This window comes from Dermochelys coriacea, chromosome 2 (assembly GCF_009764565.3).
Source record: "Dermochelys coriacea isolate rDerCor1 chromosome 2, rDerCor1.pri.v4, whole genome shotgun sequence".
Classification (NCBI taxonomy): domain Eukaryota; kingdom Metazoa; phylum Chordata; order Testudines; family Dermochelyidae; genus Dermochelys; species Dermochelys coriacea.
The window spans coordinates 5,563,977-5,582,328 of NC_050069.1; the positions used below are offsets into that span (position 1 = coordinate 5,563,977).

At 44.6% G+C, this 18,352-nt stretch overlaps 1 protein-coding gene across 5 annotated transcripts in view; it reads left to right on the plus strand.

Annotated features, from left to right (window-relative positions):
- Positions 1–3,621: 3,621 nt before the first annotated feature.
- The window catches only part of TOP1MT (DNA topoisomerase I mitochondrial), a 52,312-nt gene continuing 37,581 nt past the window's right edge, over positions 3,622–18,352 (plus strand). For 2 of the 5 annotated variants that reach the window (XM_038393419.2, XM_043507240.1), the window contains exons 1-5: positions 3,622–3,727; positions 6,487–6,605; positions 11,967–12,069; positions 13,318–13,391; positions 14,354–14,456. In XM_038393419.2, coding sequence (XP_038249347.1) covers positions 6,502–6,605; positions 11,967–12,069; positions 13,318–13,391; positions 14,354–14,456 — 384 coding nt within the window. In that variant the 5' untranslated portion in view covers positions 3,622–3,727; positions 6,487–6,501. Of the gene's footprint in view, positions 3,728–6,471; positions 6,606–11,945; positions 12,070–13,317; positions 13,392–14,353; positions 14,457–18,352 lie in introns of all 5 variants that reach the window. The other 3 variants (XM_043507238.1, XM_043507241.1, XM_043507239.1) reach the window with 3 other exon arrangements.

The following is an 18,352-nucleotide window of genomic DNA, read 5'->3' on the forward strand; positions in this document are numbered from 1 at the left end:
CAATCACAAATTGGCTCAACAGCAGCAAGGAATTTAGGAGAAAGGTGGAGAGGGGTATCAAATCATAATACAGGCTAGAGATTGAGATGCCATGCATTAACATTTAATCAGTATCTTAATTCAGATGTAGTAGCTTATTTGCTATTTGGTCTTTTTCTTTTTTTAAACCTAGGTTTAGGACAGGGTTGGGTGTGGCACAAAGGGCTCAAAAGCGACTTTCCTTGGCTCACATAGATCCATTCAGAGCTAGAGCACTATTGGTTCCTAGCTCTTTGCTGTGACAGTCCAGAGATCCCACAGCTTCCTTGGGGACAGGTTTAACTGTCTGATCACTTGACCAGATTTATAGATAATCGATTGTGAGCTGCAAGCTCATACCTAAATTTATTATTTGCATCACATGTCCAGTCCCAGCTTTCCCTAGATCCTTTACATTTCCAGGAGCCTGCTATTGTTCTGGGGCTGCTGCCATTTTTTTCAGGCAGAGTTGATATAGCCCGTGTTACAAAGAAAACCCAAAAATTTACTCTATCATTGAAACTATCCAAATGGAGCTATTGTACTGAAAGGACAAAATTGGTTTAAGTATTGAGGATGGTGGTAGTTCTCTTTCTGCCTATCTATTGAAGGGGTCTAACTAGCAAGTGCAGGATTTATGTATCACTATGTTCTGCAATACCTGCAGCCGTGGCAGAGTACATCTGGGAACAAGGATCCCTAAATGTCTTGTCTACACCTGCATGAAACTCCAGCTATTCTGGGTGCTTTAATGCAGAGACTCCTGCTGCTCCTGATTCACTTTATGCCAATTGGGAAGCTCTGTTAAAACTGATAGTCTGAGTAGCATTCATCACAATCACCAACATTACAAACCAGAGCACTTAAGTCAAACACTGATACTGCTAGACAGACTCCACTCTCATTTGCTTTATTTCATCCACTAGTGCTTCATACACTATCAGAACTGCACTGAGAGATCTGGATTCATTAAACAACTTTGGTGTTCTGGCTAGTGGATCAGTGACCAGCCAGTGTGCTACCCGGAGATGGTCTTACCCTAGCTAGGAATATCAAGAGCTGTTTTGCCCAGTACTGACCTCCTTTGTAAAGTGGTTTGAGGTCTATGAAAGAAGCTAGATATTAGTGATTAGTAGAGCACTGCTGCTTGCTATTCCTTCAGTAGCCCTGGCAATAACAGAAGGGCAGAATAGTGCCCGGAGAGTTATGTTATGACGAGACTTACGCTGGCTAAATCCAGTTTGGGTTAGGAGGGATCTTTCGTGGCTCATCTAGTCTCATTTGATGCATTATCCCCAAGTCATTCCTAATAATACACGGGTGTCTTGACTAGCCTTGAATATCTCCAGTGGTGGGGTCACCAGCTGGACGATAGGATTAGGTTTATCTAGATGAGAGCCCAGGCAAACGCAACTGGGGGTGGATAAACAAAACAAACATATGGAATGCCCCCTAACACTAGTTTTTACAGCTTCTTGCTATAACTCTGACTTGCCGAATAAGCCTGCAAGTTTACTAGCCAAGACCCAGGAACCCTCCTTGCCGGCCCTTTACCCTGGTGATTGCTGTTCATTGCGGGGAGTGGATTCAGTGATTATACTCACCCCAGCAAGAACAGTCACTCCCACTGTGGGTGAGATTTTGCAAGCCTGCTGCAACCAGGATCAAACAGTTCCCCCAGGGAAGTTGTCTAGGAGGAACCAACCCTATTTCTTAAAAAGAAAAGGAGGACTTGTGGCACCTTAGAGTCTAACAAATTTATTTGAGCATAAGCTTTCGTGAGCTATAGTGAGCTGTAGCTCACGAAAGCTTATGCTCAAATAAATTCGTTAGTCTCTACAGTGCCACAAGTACTCCTTTTCTTTTTGCGGATACAGACTAACACGGCTGCTACTCTGAAATCTATTTCTTAAGAGTTTAGTTAATGTTCAAGAGCTGACAACGTGCTTCACCTTGAAGGAAGAAATCTAGGAACACACTGACCCAGTCCTGCTAGTTACAATCTCTGGGCCCAATTTTGCTTCCCATCAGACTTGCCTTTAACTTCATTGGAAGTAATGTTAGGCATGGAATGTGCCAGCTGAGGTCACTCTACATTTTTGCTCCAGGTTTTCTGTGTATCTCCAGTTATTTAGCAGACCGGCTGGAGTGGTGCCAGCCGGTGGGCTAGTTTGTTGTGTCTAATTAAGCCAGTTGCAGGGCGTGGATGGTGGTCCATGAAAACAGAGAGCCACACCATCTGCATCAAGCCAGTGGGAGGAAACTACTACCTCACCCTTTCAGGCTTGCCAGATAAAGGAAGGATCAATGGGCTCAAAGTACATTCCCACCCTCCCACAGCCCCCGTTGGTAGCTGGGTTCAGTTGTTTAACTGTTCCTAGAAGTAAAAAGAAAAGGAGTACTTGTGGCACCTTAGAGACTAACAAATTTATTAGAGCATAAGCTTTCGGCTGCTACTCTGAAACCTGTTCCTAGAAGTGACGCCTAAGGTAGAGAAGGTCGGCTATGCAAACATGTTTGCAAAGCACTAGACGCTTGCAAGGAGCAGTGTAGCAGAGAGCCTGTTTGCCCCCTTGGAGATCTCTCCCCGTTTTTACAGCAGAGAGTTGTCTGGTGTTGCTTTCCCTAGAAATACTAGTTTGCATTCTTTCCAGGTTGCATGCTCACTTCTTTCTGGGAGCCACCTCCCTTCTACTGAATGTGTGTAACAAGGGCCACCTCCCACCCCCTGGAACAGCATGAAACCTGGAAGGACATTCAGAAGCAGGGTTTATTAAGTAATAACTCCTGGTTAAGTATGTGCATAGAAATGCTCCCTTTAACTCGCTCGCTGGAAGGTACAGTAGAGGCATGCTGCAAAATATGGGTAGAATGTGCTACCAGTATACTCCTTACTGGTTTATTGAAAAGGAAGTAGGAGTGATACAGACAAGCAAAAGGGGGACTGGGAACTAAGAAGGATTCAAAGAGTTTGGGGAGAAAGGTTTGTATCACAGCTTTGGGCAGAAGGGACCAGGGGCCTGCAGAGCTTTGCACAAGAGAATTCTCTCTAGGCCAGCTTTTAACTAAGTCATGCACATTAAAAACAGAACTCTTATAAATGAGGGCAGGAGAAGCAGGGAAGTTTTTAGGAGCAACTAACTAAGGCTGGAGCCAAGCTCCTGGGAAAAACCAGTGAAGCCCCCCAGGCAATATCTACAGCATTAGAAAATTCCTAAGACCTTATTTATTTCTTGGCTATCTAGTCATAAAAAAGTCACCTTACCACCAGCTTCATGGAGAAACACAATACTCTCTTATTACAAATGTGATAAAAAAATCAAAACCACAGTTCAAGAAACAGATATAGTAGCACTGACAAAATACCGCACTTAAATCTCCCCACCTATGATAACAGTTAATCCATCCAGTAGCTAGCCCAGGCCTAGTAAAGCTAATATAGGTAAACTGAGACCCTTTCATACAGGTGAATTTTCCCAGAATCCCCCCCAAGGCTTCGACAGCCTCTTTCTGCTGCTTTAACTTTGATTTTAAGACTACATTTCCCAGGATGCTCTATAGGCTGAGTATCTTCCAATCAGGGATGAATGGGGGCTTTAAATCAAGCTCCTGCAAGGGGGCACTTCCCCTAGAGAGGAAAGCAAGGAAGCTATTCATGAGGGAATCTCTTCTTAACAAATGTTATTTAGCCGGGTGTTACCCCAAACAGGTGAGCTACCGCCAGCAAATATCCAACAGCATTTAAGATCATACAATGAAAGGGCTTGCAAAGCATGAGGCTTTTAACAGAAAGAATTGTCTTATTTCCTCCAAAAGTTTGCAAGCCCCTCATTTTCCCTCCCATTTGTTTCTTGAGATGAAAGAGTCAAGTTTCTGTAGGAAAGGGGCTAACTTTCTTCAGAGAAAGGAAGCGACCCAATGTCATTCCATTCACATTTTGGTTGCATTATTTGCATCCAGTATGGACTTGATTTTTTCCAGTCCTGTTCTGCCTAAAGTTCTTAGGGCTTTCATGGGCAGATGGAGTTTGTCAAACTCTCTCTTTCCCTCTAGAGGAATCTGTTTTCTCAGAGTGCTTTGTTTTATTTTTCTGCCCCGTCTGGTGTTCGCTCACTTCCTGGTTGTCCAGTAATTGATAAAGTGCTGTAATGAACTTGCTGCTAATTCTGCACCCGGGGTTAGTAATACAATAAAAGCATAATCAATGCTGAATGCCCACTGTGCCCCTCCCCGCAACCTGCTACATTCCTGCTTAGGTGTGAAAGGTGATTTTGTTAAGGGGCAGAACTAGAAGTTGGGGGAGGAGGGGAATCTAGATTTTATTCCCAGTTCTGCATACATTTCCTTTGTGAATTTGAGCACACTTTCAAAGGAGCCTATAATTTTAGTTGCCTCCATTTTTTAGTACTTTACTTTAGAGTCTAAGGCCAGGAGCCTCAGAATTATTTACCCCTTGATTTCAATGTGAGTTACAGAAGGGAATAAATACCTTTGAGGATGTGGCCTTGAAGGCCTGATTTTCAATGGAAGCTGGAGGTGCTCAGATGTCACTAAGAGCTGTGAGCTGAAGGCAGGGTATGTGTAAGACCCTTCGTTTTCAGTTTAAACTGAGTTTTACCAAAAAAAAAAAAAAAAAAAATCCTGAGTTTTACAAAAAGTATTACTCGTTTTTTTTCTGATTTTCACCCTACTTTTGTGTCATTTGAATATACAAAAAATAACTTGTTTTATTAGGAAAATACAATACATTAGCCTGTGTAGATGCAAAATTGCCTGTTGAAGTAAGGCTATGTATTAGTGGAAGATACACAGAATAAACAAACAGGCACGCAAGCTCTGAAGTGTGTGTTCATCGGAACATACTGATGAATCTCACGCCCACCACAAACACATTCCAAGCTATTAGCAGATAACAGTTTAAAGATCTGACACACTAAAATGGAAAGAAAACAAAAATCGGTGTCAGAATATGTTTCAGAACACAAGGAAGTGTTTGAAAGTTTTAAAAAACAGGAGAAAAGGGTGAAATTAAGTGTATGCTCTGCAAATGGTGTGGCCCAATTATTAAATGTAAATATTTATAGGCTAATAGTTCTAAGTCTACGACAGTAAACTGTTTATTCAAATGCAAAGTTTTATTTAGGGATTACAGATGTATTGTTTTCTTTAACTCAGAGGTGGCATTGTGTTTTGAGTTCTGTTTTAGTTCTGCAGCAAACCACATTAATGCTTTGATGAAAGGAATTCTATTAAATACTTCCCTCCCCCCCGTCCTTCCATCTACCAGAATAAACCCCAATATTTATCCAGACAAATTATTAATAGTTGTTTTCCCACCTATTTTCACCTGGTTTTTGTTGTTGTAGTAATAAACACTGAAAACTAAGTAAAATAATGGAAAACGAAGGGCCTTAGGTATGTGTAAGGGCCAGATCAGCTGAGTTCCCAACTAGTCACCTGAATAAGAGCCAGATTTGCAAAAGTGCTCAGCACCCAACATGCAAAAAAGCTCTTATGAAAAGCTGGCCTCAGATGTCTAACGTTAGGCCCCCGGGATTAGATGCCAGGTTTGAGAATTTGGGGTTAACCTCTTTGTGCCTCAATTCCCTTATCTAGAAAGCAGGTAGTAGTTGTTGGTGCCTCCCTTCCTGCAGTGTTGTGAAGCTCAGTTCATTAACAATAGAAAGTGCTTCAAGATCCTCTGATGGCCAGTAGTATGGAATTCCAAGGTGTCTTTATTATAAACCTAGTGTGTCACTCCACAGGACAATGCTTTTATTCAAGCTCATTGGAACGATCTAGTCTAATGGAATTTCGTGAAGCACTGGAGGCTTCATTGTCTAGTGGATAGAGCATGAAGCTGGAAGATCTGGGTTCTATTCCCATCTCCACCATTGCTCTGCAGTGTGACTTTGGGCACAGCACTACACCTTTCTATGCCTCAGTTTCCCCCACCGCTCTATCTTTGTCTTGCCTATGTAGATTGCAAACTCAGTGCCTGGCACAATAAGGCCCCAGACCTGGGGCAGGCTTCTGTGGGCTACTATAATGAAAACAATCAATAATTAAAATACCAGTAGCATGTCTAATCTGTTCTCTGTACCCACTAATTTTATAGCCTGATAAGAAAAACATTAACAGTCCTGTTTGACTGGCAGGCTTTGTTCTGTAGGAACCCGTGCTGTGTGTTGCTGCGTGATATTCTAGATGTGCACAGAGTTTATTTCTTTTATTGCTTGGTCCAGTATTTGAGAATAAAAATGCATTTTGTTTGCGATGCTTCACCGTGTTCCTTGTTGAACTAAATACTGAGCTTGCGCCCCATGCATGGTACCTGACTTAAAGATGCAGTGATGCAAGTTCACCTGCGCGTTGTCTTTGCAACCTGTATGCAGCCAGACAGCTCTTCTTCTTAACAGCAATGCTTCTGCTTTATACATTTGGTTTGTGCAGCTCTTTTCTTTGCAGATGTGAATTTGCACAATGATTGATAACGAAGAGTTGGCAGAGGAGAGGGACATTGGCAACCATCGTGAAACTGACCAGACAGCATCTTCATCAGTGAAGACTAAGAATGACAGTAACAGGTAGGTTTCAGAGTAGCAGCCGTGTTGGTCTGTATTCGCAAAAAGAAAAGGAGTACTTGTGGCACCTTAGAGACTAACAAATTTATTAGAGCATAAGCTTTCGTGAGCTACAGCTCACTTCATCGGATGCATTCAGTGGAAAATACAGTGGGGAGATTTATATACACACACACAGAACATGAAACAATGGGTTTTATCATACACACTGTAAGGAGAGTGGTCACTTAAGATGAGCTATTACCAGCAGGAAGGAGGGGGGGAAGGAGGAAAACCTTTTGTGGTGATAATCAAGGTGGGCCATTTCCAGCAGTTAACAAGAACGTCTGAGGAACAGTGGGGGGGTGGGGTGGGGAGGAGAGAAATAACATGGGGAAATAGTTTTACTTTGTGTAATGATCCATCCACTCCCAGTCTCTATTCAAGCCTAAGTTAATTGTATCCAGTTTGCAAATTAATTCCAATTCAGCAGCCTCTCCTTGGAGTCTGTTTTTGAAGGTTTTTTTGTTGAAGGATAGCCACTCTCAGGTCTGTAATCGAGTGACCGGAGAGATTGAAGTGTTCTCCGACTGGTTTTTGAATGTTATAATTGTTGACGTCTGATTTGTGTCCATTTATTCTTTTACGTAGAGACTGTCCAGTTTGACCAATGTACATGGCAGAGGGGCATTGCTGGCACATGATGGCATATATCACATTGGTAGATGCGCAGGCGAACGAGCCTCTGATAGTGTGGCTGATGTGATTAGGCCCTATGATGGTGTCCCCTGAATAGATATGTGGACAGAGTTGGCAACCGGTTTTGTTGCAAGGATAGGTTCCTGGGTTAGTGGTTCTGTTGTGTGGTGTGTGGTTGCTGGTGAGTATTTGCTTCAGGTTGGGGGGCTGTCTGTAAGCAAGGACTGGCCTGTCTCCCAAGATCTGTGAGAGTGATGGGTCGTCCTTCAGGATAGGTTGTAGATCCTTGATGATGCGTTGGAGAGGTTTTAGTTGGGGGCTGAAGGTGATGGCTAGTGGCGTTCTGTTATTTTCTTTGTTGGGCCTGTCCTGTAGTAGGTGACTTCTGGGTACTCTTCTGGCTCTGTCAATCTGTTTGTTCACTTCAGCAGGTGGGTATTGTAGTTGTAAGAATGCATGATAGAGATCTTGTAGGTGTTTGTCTCTGTCTGAAGGGTTAGAGCAAATGCGGTTGTATCGTAGAGCTTGGCTGTAGACAATGGATCGTGTGGTGTGATCTGGATGAAAGCTAGAGGCATGTAGGTAGGAATAGCGGTCAGTAGGTTTCTGGTCTAACATGGTGTTTATGTGACCATCGCTTATTAGCACTGTAGTGTCCAGGAAATGGATCTCTTGTGTGGAGTGGTCCAGACTGAGGTTGATAGTGGGATGGAAATTGTTGAAATCCTAGTGGAATTCCTCAAGGGCTTCTTTTCCATGGGTCCAGATGATGAAGATGTCATCAATGTAGCGCAAGTAGAGTAGAGGCATTAGGGGACGAGAGCTGAGGAAATGTTGTTCTAAGTCAGCCATAAAAATGTTGGCATACTGTGGGGCCATGCGGGTACCCATCGCAGTGCTGCTGATTTGAAGGTATACATTGTCCCCAAATGTGAAATAGTTATGGGTGAGGACAAAGTCACAAAGTTCAGCCACCAGGTTAGCCGTGACAGTATCGGGGATACTGTTCCTGACGGCTTGTAGCCCATCTTTGTGGGGAATGTTGGTGTAGAGGCTTCTACATCCATAGTGGCCAGGATGGTGTTTTTAGGAAGATCACCGATGGATTGTATTTTCCTCAGGAAGTCAGTGGTGTCTCGAAGATAGCTGGGAGTGCTGGTAGCGTAGGGCCTGAGGAGGGAGTCTACATAGCCAGACAATCCTGCTGTCAGGGTGCCAATGCCTGAGATGATGGGGCGTCCAGGATTTCCAGGTTTATGGATCTTGGGTAGCAGATAGAATACCCCAGGTCGGGGTTCCAGGGGTGTGTCTGTGCAGATTTGTTCTTGTGCTTTTTCAGGGAGTTTATTGAGCAAATGGTGTAGTTTCTTTTGGTAACTCTCAGTGGAATCAGAAGGTAATGGCTTGTAGAAAGTGATGTTGGAGAGCTGCCTACTAGCCTCTTGTTCATATTCCGACCTATTCATGATGACGACAGCACCTCCTTTGTCAGCCTTTTTGATTATGTTGTCAGAGTTGTTTCTGAGGCTGTGGATGGCATTGTGTTCTGCACGGCTGAGGTTATGGGGCAAGTGATGCTGCTTTTCCACAATTTCAGCCCTTGCACATTGGTGGAAGCACTCTATGTAGAAGTTCAGTCTGTTTCGACCTTCAGGAGGAGTCCATCCAGAATCCTTCATTTTGTAGTGTTGGTAGGAAGGTCTCTGTGTGTTAGTATGTTGCTCAGAGGTGTGTTGGAAATATTCCTTGAGTCGGAGACATCGAAAATAGGATTCTAGGTCACCACAGAACTGTATCATGTTTGTGGGGGTGGAGGGGCAAAAGGAGAGGCCCCGAGAGAGGACAGATTCTTCTGCTGGGCTAAGAGTATAGTTGGATAGATTAACGATATTATTGGGTGGGCTATGGGAACCATTGTTGTGGCCCCTTGTGGCATGTAGTAGTTTAGATAGTTTGTAGGCAAATACCTTTCCACATCTCTCGTATTTGTAACTCTCGCCAGATTCTTTGGGTTGTTGCTGGGGTCCCTTTCCTTCTGTCGCCCCTTTCAAACTGATCGGGATGCCCAGGAACTGCAGATAACAGTCTTCATACCACACCAGCAGCTCCTGGTTGGGTAAGATTTCTTTGCAGCTTTCATAAAATATTTGGCCTTGGCACTGAATAGCTGTCAAATTCTGCTCCTCTGGAAACCTGGCACAGTTTACTAAGGACATCCAGTTTCCCGAGGCTCCTTTCCCATCTATAAAATGGCTCAAGCGACCATCTTTGAAAATCTCCCACATCAAGGAATTGTCATCGTAAATCTTGATCTCGCTGGTGTTGACCACTTTGCCTTGGAAAGGGCCGAAGCGGACGCCCTTGGGGTTGAGGTGGGTGCAGAACACCCCCAGCTGCAGAACTTCCCCGTGCAGCGTCTGCAACATGGAAACTTCAAAAACAGACTCCAACGAGAGACTGCTGAATTGGAATTAATTTGCAAACTGGATACAATTAACTTAGGCTTGAATAGAGACTGGGAGTGGATGAGTCATTACACAAAGTAAAACTATTTCCCCATGTTATTTCTCCACCCCACCCCACCCCCCACTGTTCCTCAGACGTTCTTGTTAACTGCTGGAAATGGCCCACCTTAATTATCACCACAAAAGGTTTTCCTCCTTTCTCCCCCCACCTTCCTGCTGGTAATAGCTCATCTTAAGTGATCACTGTCCTTACAGTATGTATGATAAAACCCATTGTTTCATGTTCTGTGTGTGTGTATATGTATATAAATCTCCCCACTGTATTTTCCACTGAATGCATCCGATGAAGTGAGCTGTAGCTCACGAAAGCTTATGCTCTAATAAATTTGTTAGTCTCTAAGGTGCCACAAGTACTCCTTTGCTTTTTAGTAACAGGTAGGTGGTTTCCAGCGACAGCAATAATATACCGTAACTTCATGAAAAATGCGTGAATTGAATTGATGGTGTTAGAGCTACGGACATCAGCTGTCCAACGTCTCATTGGCCCTCTCGACCTTTTTGATAGTGTGGTATGTTTATTTAAATATTATTAATCGTAGGTCTGTGATTTCCAGCTTCACTAGTATAAAATACCCTAGCTTGTGCTACTGTCACCTTCTGCTTAAGAATGTAAATGCTCAAAAAGTAGGAAATGCAAAAAATTAACATTGAATGTGCCACCTTGACGCTACCCCTTTGTGCATCTGTGCGGTGGTCCTTAATGCTGTGATCACGCACTGTTCCTCAAATACAGGTGTTGCCTGGAAAAAGCATTTGCTTGCCATTTGAAAGGTTCTACTAGCATGAGAGAAACCCTGTACTTCATATAGGTAATATGGATAAGGTAATATGGATAACATTTTACCAGCCAGTAAAGTGCCTCTACTGTTATCAACAATATATAGTTTGTAAGGGTCTTCCAGCAACAAATAGTATAGAAGGTTGAGAGGGTCACCAGCATGGAAAGATGGTCCGGTGGTTCCAGGACCAGCCTGGGATTCAGAAGGTTCCATTTCCTGCCATGACACAGACTCTTTGTGTGACCTTGGGAAAGTCACTTAGGGTATGTCTACATTGCAGCTGCAGCTAAAATTTCCAGCTCAGCTAGATGTACGTGTGCTAGCTTTGATCGAGCCAGTGTGCTAAAAATAGCAGTGTGGCGTGGGTGGCGGGCGGGACTAGCCGCCTCAACTATAATGCCATCCGAGATCCTAGGTATGTACTCAGATACTAGCTTGTCCCACCACCCATGCCGCTTTGGCTAGCCTGCAATTTTTAGTGGGTATGTGTCTCAGTAACCCATCTGTTAAAATAGAACATAAGAATGGCCATACTGGATCAAACCAATGGTCCCTCCAGCCCAGTATCATGTCTTCTGACAGTGGCCAATGCCAGGTGCTTCAGGGATAATATTCCCTCCAGAATCCCAGGGGTTTTGTGAGGATTAAAGACTGTGAGGGATTCAGCTACTATGGTAATGGAGCCATCCAAGATGGATAACAAACTTTTACCCAAGGCGTGTTGCTAAAATGGCTCAGAGAAGCTCCAGTTATTTACTGTTTTCTTGCATTCCAGCTGTGTTGGCCTGGCTGGCATGTCTGAGTTTCACTTCTGCTTTCCAAGAAGATAGAATTCATGCCAGAACTGTTGAAATAAATTCCTTCAAGGGTTGTGACCTCCGAGGTACTACCCTCTCTTTGAAATGCTTCTGCATTTACCAGGAGTGGGGCCTGATCCAAAGGCACCGTGACGTCAACGGGAGGAGAAGGAGGAAATGCACTCTAGGGCTGGACTCCTGAAAGTAGCCTGTGTAAACGCAATGAGCCTGTAGCTTAGCATAGCTTGGAAAAGAACATTGTGATTTTATTTCAGTTTTTACTATTACACGTAATGCTGTGAGGTTGACCTTGATATTCCTAACAATTGTCATCTTCAGTGTACTGTAGAAAATAGCCCCAGGTGAGTTTAGCAGCCATCCACATTGATTGCAATAAATAGGTTCATTTCATTTTCTAGGAGGGTATCTAACTTGCTACAGCTTAGGAAGGAGAATAACGTGGGGTAAAGGTGCGTATTGACTTTGTTAGGAAGCTAGCTGGTCGCCTTAACTACAAGAAACCTAATTGGCTACTCTGATTTGTCCCTTCCCCATCACATGGAGGATTTTTCTTCCTTTTCTAAGGAAAAGGAAGAACGTCTCTGAGCAGAAGGGACAAGAACAAGAGAAGAAACCGAGAGCAGAAGCTCTGAACAGCCAGTGGGAGGAAGCTCAGCGAAAGGACCAGGTAGGAGGGAACTGGCCTTTCAAGCAAGAACTGATGCGTGTTTTGTTTTTATGAGAGATATGGGCAGCCCGAGATCGTGACCGCTTACAGCTTCTCAGCTGTGCTGCGCCTTCTGCTCTTTGTTTACTCATCTTTATAAGAGAGGTGATTTCTCCCAAACTAGATTTGTAGCCGTTAGACTTAAGCAAGTCACTTAGTCTCTTTGTGCCACAGTTCCACATCTGCAATATGGAGGTAACAGCACTGCCGTGCATCACAGGGGCACTGTGTGGGTGGGGAGTCCACATAGTTACCTTAGTTCTGTTTGTTTTTTTCCGGCTTAGAACGGGGTAGGGAGCATTAAACGATGGACTCCAAAAACTCACCCTCCCAGCTATCGGAGGGAGTGCGGCTTATTGGTTAGAGCACGGAAACTTGGAGATAGGATCTGACTCTGACCCCAGCAGTGTGACTATGTGAGGGTTAAGGGGAGTTTGATATCAGCTTCCGTTGACTTCAGTGAGAGTTTTGGATGCACAACACTTCTGAAAAATGGGCCCTAACTTATTGGCAGGTCAGTTTCCCACTCTGTAAAATGTGGATAAACCTTAAACCCAGTGGAGCTGAGGCATTGCATTGCTTTCTGTAGAGGGCTTTGAGATCCTCAGCACGCGAGCCTTTCCCTCAGTTTAGCCTGTTGTGGCCTCCTGGTGCAAATTCATAAATTCTAAGGGCAGAAGGGAGCATTGTGATCAGCTAGTCTGACCTCCTGTAAGCACAGGCTGTAGGACTTACGCAAATTAATTCCTGTTTGAATGTGAGCAGATCTTTTAGAAGTACAGTGAATCTTGATTAAAAAATTGCCAGTGATGGAGAATCCACCACAGTCTTTGGTAAGTTGTTCCAGTGGTTAATTACTTTAAAATGTGTGCTTTATTTCTAGTATGAATTTGTCTAGCTTCAACTTCTGGATGTTGGATCTTGTTTTCCCTTTGTCTGCCAGATTGAAGAGCCTTCTGTTACCACATTTCTGTTCGCCATGTAGATCCTTATAGACTGTGAACATGTCACCCCTTAACCTTCTCTTTGATGAGCTAAGGAGCTGGAACACCTTGTGTAGTCTGGATGGAGAATAATACCATTCTGTTCTGCCTCTTCACAGCATCTCCTTGTGGGACAGGGGCAATGTTTAGCTCTAGATACATTTTGCCCTTCTAAACTGGGTGTTGTACCAAGTTGTTTTCATGCTCTTTTGTTCCAACATGTTAGCCCCCTGCATTAAAAGAGAAGACAAGACATCCGAGATCCAAGGAGAAGCCGTTGCAAGAAAACGTCATAAGCAGGTAACTTTTTTCTTTTAATTAACTTGTCCTGACCTCCTCTGAGGGTGGGAGATGGAGCACTTAGACCAATAGAATGCTAGATTTGCTCTGAAGCTGCCTCAGTGCTCATCAGTTCTTGCCCTTGTCATATCCTCTCCACCCGCTGCAGTTCCAATGTCCAAGGTCTAACCCAGCAGTTCTCAAACTGTGGGTCGAGACCCCAAAGTGGGTTGCAATCCCATTTTATTGGGGTCACCAGGTCTGGTGTTAGACTTGCTGCGGCCCGGGCTGAAGCTGACGCTCAATGACTTCGGCTTTGGGGCTTGAGCTTTGGCTTTGCCCTCTCCCCTGCCCGGAGCAGGTGGGCTCAGGCTTCGGTCCTCCCTTTTGTGGTCATATAGTAAGTTTTGTTGTCAGAAGGGGGTTGCAGTGCAATGAAGCTTGAGAACCACTGGAACCTCTAGCATTTCTCCAACCCTGCAGTTCTTTCCTTGCTTTCTCTTGAGCAGAAGGCTACAAGTTGTGCTGAATTTTACGGTGGATTCCGAGGTGTGAATTACTTTTCCACAAGGGGCTAGGATGGAAACTACTTCATTTCTATTTGTGATCTGTGCTGGATTTGAGCCCTCTAGCATTGGGGATGACGCCAGCTTTTTCCCTCTCATTGTTTGCGTCAAGGAGTGATCAGCTCAGCTTATCAAGTGCTGTCAGATTCAGAAAATGTCTCTTTGTTTGGCTTATAGGCGAGGTTATTCTACTAATGAATCTGCAGGTTAGCGATGGGAGGTGGATGCTAGCACAGCTCTGGAGGATCCTAACCTTTAATCTGGTGGATCAGCAGAAAAGATGACGGATAGTTGGGGAGTTGCCTGGGAGAATAAAAATGGGTCTCTTTCAATTTCTCTTCTTCATTTATTCAAATGCAAAATGGCCTGCTGGTAAAACCTGCTTTCCCGTCATTCTGTCTGTCTCTTTTTGCTAAGAAGCTCTCTAAAGCAAGAAGAAGCTGCTGAGAATGAAGCCTCCAGCCAAAAACTGGAAGAAAAGTCTAAAGTTCCAGAGGAGGAGAAGGCCAAGCACAGACAGGTATGCCTCAAAGACTTGGGAACCCCACTCCTCTTGACATCTCTTCCTGCCCTACATTTCTCTGATTCTCAGTGCTGCTCTAAGGAAACCGGCAGTATGAGATTCAGGGGAGAAGAGTGACGTTCCCAATGCAAAACTGGGAGCCGCTGGAGGACGTGGTGTGTGTACATTGATATAAATATATAGTAAGTCCACAATACACAGTGGAATGAGTATGTTAATGAAGTGTATGGAATTGTATCACCCGTGTTGGGATCTTGGCAGATCATAGATGCTTGGCAGGTTAGGCTGAGTCTGGTCTGTGCTTGGAGGGAGACCTGCATGGAAAATATAGGAAGTGATATTGGGCGCTAGAGAGGAGAGCACTCTGGGAGGGCTTCCCCTCGCCGTCTCTTGGTTCTTGTCATGCAGTCAGAAAGCAGAAGGCCAGAGTCCAAAGGGGAGGCAATGGGATGTCTATTGGGGTTAATCAAGCAAGCAGAGCTATAGCTCTGTACACCAGTATAGCTTTTTCCAGTCCCCCTTTTTCCCACCTCCTCCTTCTTATCAGGCCTAATTATACCTGTCGTGCATGCCCCTGGTCCTATCCCTGACAATTTATGGTCATATTCTGGTTTGGAGTGTTGAGTCTGGGGGCTTCGGTCCCACCTCTTCTGTATCCCAGGCGAGGGGTAGGGAGTGAGGTTGCGTACTGGCCAAGGCCATCTTTTCTTTGGCTTTTAGTATTTCTGATACCTCTCCCCCATCCCTCTTGCGCCTCCCAGCTGGTTGCTTGACCTTGTCTTGAGAGAGGAATTGTACATTCAGATATCAAACTGCAACCATATCCAGCAACACGTTAGTTCTATTCCTTATCTTTCCTCATATGCTATAAACCCTATCTGGCTGTGGGCAGATGGAACACCCAGTCTTTGTTCAGACATGTTAGTAAGGATGTAAGGATATCAAAAGTCAAATGGGCAAACAAAACCTACAATTCTGTCTCAGGAAGGCCTGAATGCTATAATCCCATCACTAACACACTCTACCTTCTGCTAGTACTGCCCCATTGCCCCAGCGTAGTGATCAGCGTTCCCTCTAATTTTTGACAGGCCGTGTGTGCAAAACATTTCTTCTGTGCAAATTTTTGTGCATGCGGTGTTTCGCCTTATGCGCAGGGTTTAGGATCTGTGTACACGCGCACAGCTTAGAGGGAACAGTGGTAGTGATCCTCTTCTTTTGTATGGCAGTAGTGGAACGGTGAAAACAACATGACTGCAGTTGGATCTTAAGGTCTCTGATCCAGTCCAGAGCGGGGGCGGGGGAGCCATTTGAACGGCTGCGACACTTCCAGGATGAACATAGATTGGGCAGTCGTCCGTGATATGCCTGACAGTTTGCACTGCGCCACAGAGCGTGTGGTGATAAGAAGAGCTGTGCTGCTGGACATGCCATCTTGAAACTAATAGCTAAACCGAGGATCCTGACCACTTGTGCCATGAAACTTTTCCTGCTGCATTAGAGTGCCCTCCAACACCCTAGCCACATTCCAAACTGAGGTAACTCGCGTGTTGTAAATTTGCCCTATGCTTGCAAGAGGATGAACTGTGCATGGTAAAATAAACGGAGCTGCATCTGGTTCGGTGTGGTTCCGAAGCCAATCGGATAAAGGTTTCCTGAGTCTCTGTGTCCAGTGGACACAGTGTGTTAATCTGAAAGTGTGATCACTTGGGGCTTGTCTACCCTTAACATGCTACAGAGGCACAGTTCAGCTGCTGCAGCATTGCAACGTAGATGCTGCCTATGCTGATGGGAGGGGTTCTCCCACCAGCCTAGGTAAGCCACCTCCCCGGGAGGCCGTAGCTAGGTTGGTGGAAGAATTCTGTCTACATGGGGACTTAGATCGGCTTAACAGTGCTGTTCGGGGGGTGGATTTTTCACACCCCTGACCAATGTAGTTAAACCAACCTAATCTTCTACTGCAGCCTAGACCTTGGTCGCTATTTTTAAGCAGGAGAATACAGATGATCCTTGTGTTACACAAGACCTGACTTGCGCAAATTCGTACTTACGGAAAAAGCTCCGTAAGCTAGAAATAGGAGCTTTTTTTTGGTTTGTTTTTGGGGTTTTTTTGCGTAATGGTTGGGTATACGTTTCTGACTTATGCAAAACTTGAGTTGCGCAAGGTGTTCCGGAACGGAACAATTGCGTAAGCTGGGGAGTATCTGTACTAGGCCAATGCAATGTTATGATGATTTGATCTATACAGTGCCACTTGCTAAGTCACCCAGCCTTTGCCTTCCCCCCCATTTTTCTCCCCCTAGCGGTATGAAGATGGATACGGATAGTGTTAGTAGCTACACTCATAATTGCATTAGTTGCTGCTTGTCGTCGGCACGCTCAACCTTGTACAGAGTACACGGTGGACGGGGCCCCTGCCCTGAGGAGCTGACAATCTACAGCTCTGATCCTGCAATTGGATCAGTGCTGGGAGAGCCTTGTGCCCGTGCAGAGTCCTGTTGATGTCAGTAGGGCTTTGTGTGGAGAAGACTGGAGTCTGGTTCGTAATGGTGGTGTTTCCCACAGCAGGGCCTCAGAGGTGCAGCCCGTTGCTTCAGAGACATGTGGCACTGCCAGCTTTCTGGTGTTGCTTTTCCTTCCCTTCCTCAGTGCAACCCCAGGTTTGCAGGATTGCCATGGTACGTCAAAATGTCTAAGATCTCTCCTCAGTCAATGTATTTGACTCACTGTTCACACCAGGAGCTGGGCTACAGTCTCTGAAGCATGGTAGTTCATTTTCCCCTTATGAACATTCACCAATAAAGTTATTGTATCGATGCTGTCATAAATATAAAGGGAAAGCTTACCACCTTTAAATCCCTCCTGGCCAGAGGAAAAAACCCTTTCACCTGTAAAGGGTTAAGAAGCTAAAGATAACCTCGCTGGCACTTGACCAAAATGACCAATGAGGAGACAAGATACTTTCAAATGGGGGGGGGGGGGAGACAAAGGGTCTGTTTGTCTGTGTGATGCTTTTGCCGGGAACAGATCAGGAACGCAGTCTCAGAAACTCTGTTAAGTTAGTAAGTAATCTAGCTAGAAATGTGGTAGATTTCCTTTTGTTTAATGGCTGGTAAAATAAGCTGTGCTGAATGGAATGTATATTCCTGTTTGTGTCTTTTTGTAACTTAAGGTTTTGCCTAGAGGGATTCTCTGTGTTTTGAATCTGATTACCCTATAAGGTATTTACCATCCTGATTTTACAGAGGTGATTCTTTTACTTTTTTTTCAATTAAAATTTTTCTTTTAAGAACCTGATTGCTTTTTCCTTGTTCTTAAGATCCAAGGGTTTGGGGCTGTGTTCACCTATGCAAATTGGTGAGGATTTTTATCAAGCCTTCCCCAGGAAAGGGGGTGTAGTGCTTGGGGGGATATTCTGGGGGGGGAGACGTTTCCAAGTGGGCACTTCCCCTGTTATTTTTGTTAGACACTTTGGTGGTGGCAGCATAAAGGTTCAAGGACAAAAGGTAAAAGTTTGTACCTTGGGGAAGTTTTAACCTAAGCTGGTAAGAATAAGCTTAGGGGGTCTTTCATGCAGGTCTCCACATCTGTACCCTAGAGTTCAGAGTGGGGAAGGAACATTGACAGATGCATATCTGTGCAAATATTTGTATGACAGTAATTCCTAGGACCCAGTCCTGGATCAGGACACCATGGTGTTAGGTGCTGTACAAACACAGGAATAAACGACGGTCCCTGCTCCAAAGAGCAGAGATCTCAGCTGTTCATTCCTCCTGAGTTTACCACCCTCTGATTGTGATATTACAGACCGAGGAGTGTGAATTAAAGAGTCGATGTGTTTGTAGGGAATGACCAATCTTGTTTGCCTACAGGTATCCTTAACGAATAGCAGAAAT